Source organism: Parasteatoda tepidariorum, chromosome 5 (genome assembly GCF_982258835.1).
Source record: "Parasteatoda tepidariorum strain Cologne lab strain chromosome 5, Ptep-v5.0, whole genome shotgun sequence".
Taxonomy (NCBI): Eukaryota; Metazoa; Arthropoda; class Arachnida; order Araneae; family Theridiidae; genus Parasteatoda; species Parasteatoda tepidariorum.
In genome coordinates this window covers 23307268-23315276 of record NC_141759.1, presented here as the reverse complement: position 1 = coordinate 23315276, position 8009 = coordinate 23307268, and the positions used below count along the sequence as shown (strand labels likewise).

At 34.0% G+C, this 8009-nt stretch overlaps 1 protein-coding gene across 1 annotated transcript; it reads left to right on the top strand.

Annotated features, from left to right (window-relative positions):
• The first annotated feature begins 2434 nt into the window (after positions 1-2434).
• LOC107450180 (uncharacterized) lies at positions 2435-7654 on the top strand. The gene is made up of 2 exons (XM_087162682.1): positions 2435-3111; positions 3694-7654. The coding sequence occupies exons 1-2, from the start codon at positions 2435-2437 to the stop codon at positions 7652-7654; spliced, it is 4638 nt and encodes a 1545-aa protein (XP_087018808.1).
• The last annotated feature ends 355 nt before the right edge of the window (positions 7655-8009 follow it).

Below are 8009 nucleotides of genomic sequence, written 5' to 3'. Positions count from 1 at the left end.
TAAGTCCAGATAATGGTGCTGCTTTGAGAGAATACTTTGGAACAAATCTTCTAAAGAAACTAGTAAGTCCTAAAAATCTTTGGATGTCATGCATATTTTTTGGAACTGGAAATTTTTCGTGGTCCAGGTTTCAAACCATTTCTACTAAGTATAAAACCAAGAAATTCAGTCTGTAACTTTCCAAATTCACATTTTGGTAGTTTTAAAGTCAAATTGGCTCTTCTTAAGCACTCAAATACTTCAGTAAGTTTCTGTATCATTTCAGTCCATGTTTTGGCTGGAATCAAGATATCATCTAAATAACAGAGTACTTTTTTGTTGAACAATGGACCCAAAACAATATTCATTAGTCTTTGGAACTCTGCTGGTGCATTTGCCAATCCGAAAATCATTCGCTCAAATTGACCAGTATCGTCTGGAGTTATGAAAGCCGTTTTCAATTTTGCTTCTTCTGTTAATGGCAATTGTAGATATCCACTAGCTAAATCTAGAGTCGTGTAAAACTGGCTTCCTCCAAGACATTCTAAAATGTCATCAATTTTGGGTAAAGGAAATTTATCCTTAACAGTCTGAGAGTTCAATTTCCTAAAATCTATAACTAATCGTTGTTCTCCTGTTTTTTTCTTAACTAATAATACAGGACTGGAATATGGCGATCTTGTGTCTGACACTATTCCATACTTCTTCCATTCAGAGACTATTTCTTTTATTTGTTTTCTTTCTTCGGAATTGGTTTTAGATGGTTTCTGAAAAATTGGCTTACTGCCCTCTATTTCTTTAATGTCCATTTTGCATAAATTCGTGCAGCCTAACTCACTTACGTTTAAAGCAAAACAGTCACGATATTTATTTAATAAACTTAAAAGTTCAAATCTTTTAATACTTTCCAAGGATTCGTCAAAATTAATGTCTGTCATTAAAATAGGAGACTTCTCATTGTTAATTGTATTTACTTCTACTTTTTGACAATCAATTTCCACTTTATTAGACAGCATTAAGCTTTCCTCACTTACCTCCATTCCCCTACCTAAGCACTGATCTTTCCTAATTTTTAAGTTAAATTCTTCCTTATTTACAACCGGTACAATCGTTTCACCGTTAATTACCTCAAGAATTGAATCAAAATTCTGGCCTATACTTTTTACTAAAATTGTCCCATTAAGAATCGAGTTTTCGCTTTCTTCGACTTTTGCCCTAATTAAATTAATTGATTTACTTTCGATTTCTGCTTCGTTTACTGTTTTCAATTTGACCGCATTTTTATTCATATCTACTTGAATTTCAGAAAAAACGTCATTATATGCGTATCCAAATTTTAAATTACCTCCAATACGCACAAAAGCAATGTAAGGTAAGTCTAGCCATGTTCTTCCTAAAATTAAATCACACGGTTGTGAATCATCCTTAACAATTAATAAAGTAATACATTTCCCTATTACGTCATCCACCCGAATATTTACTACAGCTTTACCTATAGCTTTCGTAACTGGATTATTTTGATTACCAAAACCAAATAAATCACTGTTATCTGGTTGCAAGTCCAGATTCATTTTTAAAGTGATACTTTCTTTCAAAAGACAACTACTACTTCCTGTATCAATTAAAGCCGTCATCTTATTACCATAAATATAAGCATCTTTCAAATAATTCGTAGGCGCCAATGATGCACTTGAATCCGAGTTGTTTTGACTAACGGATAAATTATTCCCTTCTCGCTTTTGTTCGGTTTCAAATTTACACGTTCGAAGAGAATGACCTTGCTTTTTACATTTCTTACAATAAGCAATAGTTTTAGGTGCCGGGCAATCACGAGATATATGGCCATAATCATTACAGTTGAAACATTTATATTCCCCTTTCTCATTTCGGATATCCGAGCTTACATACTTTTTTCGATTTATACTTTTGTCTTCACTAAACGGAATTGATTTCTTTTCCGCCTGAAATTTATCACCACGAGAATAAAAATTTGATGAGTTTCTTAATTTATAACTGTTAATCGATCGCACATTATCATAATTATCTAATTTATCTGCTAATTGATCTGGTTTATTAAATTTAGGCCTGTATCCGCACGGATTTGTAGCGCCACCTAGTATAACTTGTAACACAGAGAGAGAAAGAGTGTGTGTGGAAGGAGAGCTGTATCGAGCTACAAAAAAGCTCTCTTCCAAATAACAATAAATAAATATTGTGAATTTACAGTCCGCTTATTTCTGTTTATTGAGCGAGTTCATATTTACCTGAGCGTCGACAAGAGTGGTCCGCTCACCAGGAGGAAAAATCAGCAAAATTAAAACAATTAACGAAAAGAGTTTCGTTTTGAGTTCTAAGAGATAACCATTGTGGACAGTGTTACGAGAAAACTGTGGATTCGTGCCTTCCCATTCGAAGTAGGATTGTTTTGATTTTTTATAAAATACTTTAATTTACAATGTTTAAGAATTGTAAAAAAGATGATTTAAGGCTTATTGCCGGTGAACTAGATCTAGAGATTAGTGATGATATGACTGTGGTAAACTTAATTGATATAATTAAAAGTTGTGAAAAATATAAAACTGACTCTGAAACTGTTAGTGATCTAGTAAGTTTAATAGTAGAAGAGCGCAAGTCTGAAGAATCAAAACAATTAAAGTTAGAGAATATAAAGCTCGAGAGAGCAAAAACTGAACTAGAAATTGCACGTATTCGTGCTGAGCCAAAGGAGCTCGAGAGAACAAAAACTGAATTAGAAATTGCACGCATTCGTTCTGAGCCAAAAGAGAATAATATAGAGCTAATTGAATCTAATAATTCCCTAGATTCTTTGATTAAGAGCATTAGAACATTGACCATTAAAGTGCCGTGTAAACCCGAAAATTGGGGATTCTTCTTTACATCGTTAGAACGAGCATTTATAGTTAAGTGTGTGCCAGATAAATATAAATCAGAGATTCTTCTTAATCTACTTGGGGAAAGATCGTCTAATATTATCACATATATAAGTGATGATGATCTTAATAATTATGAAAAAGTGAAAGAAATAGTACTTAGAGAATTTCAGCCAACGGCTCAATCTAGTCTGGACAATTTCAAAACAACCACGCGCCAGTTAAACGAAACGCACGTCCAGTTTGCGTCACGTTTAACAACTAGTTGGGATTATTACTTAAAATTAAGAAATGTGACAGATTTCAAAACATTAAATCAGCTAATAATTTCTGATAAACTCTTCCAAACATTGGACAGGGAAACCGCTACTTATATAAGTGTAAAACAATCGGACACCTGGTTTGAACCAATTAAACTAGGAAAGGAAATAGATTTATTTATGACATCTCGCGGAAAATCTATAACTAAGAGCTCTTATAATAAAAGTCATAATGAAAGAAATATTTCTAAAACCTTTTTGTCTGATGTTAAGAGTTCGAAGTGCATTTTATGTAATGAAAATCACCCCCTTTATATGTGTTCTACTTATAAGAAATTATCTGTGTATGAGAAACTGCAAATTGTTAAAGATAATGAATTGTGTTTTAATTGTCTTGGTAAACATAAAGTGATGTCTTGCAAATCAAAATATTCTTGTGCTAAATGTGGTAAAAGGCATCATATTTCATTACATTTTAATCGAGAACATAATTATTCCGCGAAATCAAAAATAAGAGAGGAGAACATTATGAATTCAGAATCGAATAAAAAACAAATTGATAGAGGAAATCCCCCCCTCTCTCCACTTGCTTCTGAATTTACACCCGCAGCATGCGAAGAGCAAAACACAGGCGCCAATATCTTTTCGGCCACGAGTAGTTATGTCTGGAATAAAAACAAAACAGTTCTTTTGAGTACTGCAATTTGTTATTTATGTGATTCTTTTGGAAATGAGAGTGAAGTTCGTGTTTTATTAGATTCGGGATCTATGTCTAATTTCATAAGTAAAGAATGTGCAGATCGCCTACAATTGAGAAAGAATAAAATAAACATAGTAGTGTCTGGGTTGAATGATTCAGCTATTTCTGTTAGGTCTCAAGTTAATGCTACTTTAATAAATAAAGCCCGAACTTTTAACGCAGATCTAAATTTATTAGTTGTTCCAAGAATTACGGATCTCACACCCTCAAAGAAAGTAAACAAGTGTATAGAAGGGTTAGAAAACATTAACTTAGCTGATGAGTATTTTCACATTCCGCAGAGAGTTGATTTATTAATTGGTGCGGAATCCTTTTTTGAGCTAATAAAACCTGGGCAAATTTACCCTCCTAACTCGAATTTAATCTTACAAAATTCTGTGTTTGGTTATTTAGTTAGTGGAAGCATATCAAATATGGAGGATAATAAAATCCATTGTGGGTTAGTTAAAGAAACTCTTGATTTAGAACAAACTGTTAGAAGTTTTTGGGAGATAGAAAATATCGAAACTGAAATAATTGAGAGTAAAGAAAAAATTATTTGTGAAGAACATTTTAAAAACAACTGTGCTAGAAATTCTGAGGGACGGTACATAGTAAAGATGCCTTTAAAAGAGGATCCTAAGCATTTGGGAAAATCTAAAGAGTTTGCGTTAAAGAAATTAAATCTGATGTGGAAACGTTTAATTAAGGAGCCAAATTATTTATCTTTATATAAAGATTTCCTTCATGAATATTTAGAGATGGGACACATGTCAGAAATTTCGGATGATGAGGAGGAAGAGGCCACTTACTACATTCCCCATTTAGGAGTTTACCGCCCTGATAGGCAATCAACTATCCTAAGAGTTGTTTTTAATGCGAGTTATCCTACATCAGTTGGTAATTCCTTAAATTCTTTGCAATTAAATGGAGGCATAGTTCAGAGTGATTTATTTTCCATCATGACACGGTTCCGTAAATATGTCTATGCTTTCACAGCAGACATAAAGAAAATGTACCGAATGATCTTAATTGACCAAAGCCAAAGAAAATTGCAGCGTATTCTTTGGAAAGAAAAAGAGAAAGGACCTGTCAAAACCTACGAGTTGAATACCGTCACTTACGGCACGGTGTGTGCACCATTTCTAGCAACTCGTACATTAAAGCAAATAGCTATTGATGAAGGAGAAAAGTATCCTCTTGCTGCTCCAGTCATTGAAAATGATTTCTACATCGATGATGTGTTGACCGGCTCTGATAATTTAGCAACTGCAAGAGAACTTAAAAATCAATTAATTGGTATTTTAGGAAATGCTGGCATGCAACTCCACAAATGGCATAGCAACTGCGCAGCGTTAGTTTCTGATGGTGAAGAAATATATAATTTTACTAACTGTGATGGAACTCAAGTGCTAGGAGTTTCCTGGAGTCCGATGAAAGATAGTCTTTATTTTAAAGTTACCTGTAGTGCATCACAAAGAAAAGACTCGAAAGTCATGAAGCGCTGTGTCTTATCCACAATTGCACGCCTTTTCGACCCCCTTGGATTGCTTGGACCAGTAGTGTCAAAAGCAAAGATATTTTTGCAACAGCTATGGTCTTTAAAACTGAACTGGCATGAAGAATTACCTGAGAAACAAATCCAAGAGTGGAAGAAGTTCGTCGAAGCTTTAGAGAGTGTTAACAACATGGAATTTGATAGATGTATACTTGCAGAGGGAGCTGACATGATTGAAATTCATGGATTCGCCGACGCGTCAGAGGTTGCTTACGGTGCTGTTGTTTACTGTAAGTGTGTTAAAAAAGGTCAAGCAGCGACTATCAAATTGATTGCTAGCAAAAGTCGTGTATCACCTTTGAAAAGAGTAACCATCCCAAGACTAGAACTTTGTGCCTCACTGCTTCTAGCCAAATTAGTGAAAAAAGTGATAAAAGCTCTTGATTTGCCTATATCCAACATATACTTATGGAGTGATAGCATGATTGTGCTTTCTTGGATACGTAAGGAGTCATTTCTACTTAAAACTTTCGTTGCCAATCGTGTATCCCAGATTCAAGACTTAACTAACATTGACAGTTGGAGATATGTACCATCAACTGAGAACCCCGCAGACATTATTTCCAGAGGTCTCGATCCTGATAAACTTTCACAATGTAGATTGTGGTTTGAAGGACCAAATTTCTTGTGTAACAGTGAATATCCAAATAGAGACATTCCATCCAGAGTTATTGAAGATGAATTTTCTAATGAATTTAAACTATCTAGTGACTTTAATTGTTTTATTAGTGATAATGGTAATTTTCTTGATAATTTTCTGGAAGTTAGTAATAATTATAGTAAACTCATTCATGTATTAAGTTTTGTATATAGGTTCATCGATAATTGTCGGAGCACTTATGACACATCAACTGGGTCTTTGTCTCCAGATGAACTTAAAAGAGCTGAACTAAAATTGGTAAGTTTAGTGCAGAAACGGGAGTTCAGCAAGGAAATCAGAGATTTAAAAATTACAGGTGAAGTTTCAAAGCAGAGTAAGGTAAGAAATTTATGTCCTTTCATTGATAAAAAAGGTCTCTTAAGAGTAGGTGGACGTTTGTCCAATAGTAATTTGTGCTTTGACAAAAAATTCCCATTGTTGTTACCAGAAAAACATAAATTAACACAATTGATAATTATTAGTAATCATATTAAGAATTTACATGTTGGACCTCAAACATTATTGTTTATTATAAGACAAAGATTTTGGCCAATCAATGGCAGATCTATTTGTAGAAAAGTAGTTCGTGAGTGTTTGTCGTGCTTTAAAGCTAAACCAATAACTTGTGATCAACTTATGGGTGATCTACCCAAAAGTCGTGTGAGTCAAAACTTTCCATTTGCCATTTCAGGTGTGGACTTTTGCGGTCCATTTGCAATTAAATACAAGAACCAACGGAAAGGTACTTTTCAAAAAATTTATGTCGCGATTTTTGTATGTTTCGTCACAAAAGCGATTCATTTGGAGCTTGTGACAGAGTTGAGCTCTCAAGCTTTTATAGCTACATTAAAGAGATTTTTTTCGCGTAGAGGAAAAAGCAGTATTCTGTACTCAGATAATGCGACTAATTTCGTTGGGAGTAATAATGAGTTACAACGATTATTTAGCTTAGTTAAAAATCCTGATAAGAGTTTATGTAATTATATGAGTCATGAAAATATCAAATGGAAATTTTTGCCACCTAGGAGTCCGAACTTTGGAGGGCTCTGGGAAGCTGGAGTGAGATCCTTCAAATATCATCTGAAAAGAGTAGTGGGTGATAAGAAATTAACTTATGAAGATTTTTTGACTGTAACTACTCAAATTGAGTCAGTTTTAAACTCAAGACCGCTTACCCCGTTATCTTCAGATGCCAATGATTTGAGCGTTCTCACTCCAGGCCATTTCCTGATCGGAAGACCGTTCACATCAATTGTTGAACCAGATGTAACCAATGTATCTGATAATAGGTTGAGTTTATGGCACAAAACCACTAAATTCGTGCAATTAATATGGAAAAAGTGGCACAAAGACTATTTGTCAACTTTGCAACAAAGGTCGAAGTGGTACATTGATAAGCAAAACATTAAATTTGGAGATATGGTTTTGATAAAGGAAGATAATTTAGCTATATGTAATTTTCCAATTGGTAGAATTGTGGAGGTCTTTCCGGGAAAGGATGGCAGAGTTCGTGTTTGTAGTATTAAAACGAACAAAGGGATCTTTAAAAGGCCCATTTCCAAGATTTGTTTATTGCCAATTGAATGAATATTTTTTTAAAAAAACTTTATATTACTTTTCATAATCATGTAAAGTGTGAAATTTATCGTGTAATAGTAATTGTTTAGTATAGTAATATTTGTGTAATAGTAGTAATATTGTTGATAGTTGTAGTAATATTGTTGATTGTTAAAACAATGCAACGCCCGGCGGTATGTATCCGCACGGATTTGTAGCGCCACCTAGTATAACTTGTAACACAGAGAGAGAAAGAGTGTGTGTGGAAGGAGAGCTGTATCGAGCTACAAAAAAGCTCTCTTCCAAATAACAATAAATAAATATTGTGAATTTACAGTCCGCTTATTTCTGTTTATTGAGCGAGTTCATATTTACCTGAGCGTCG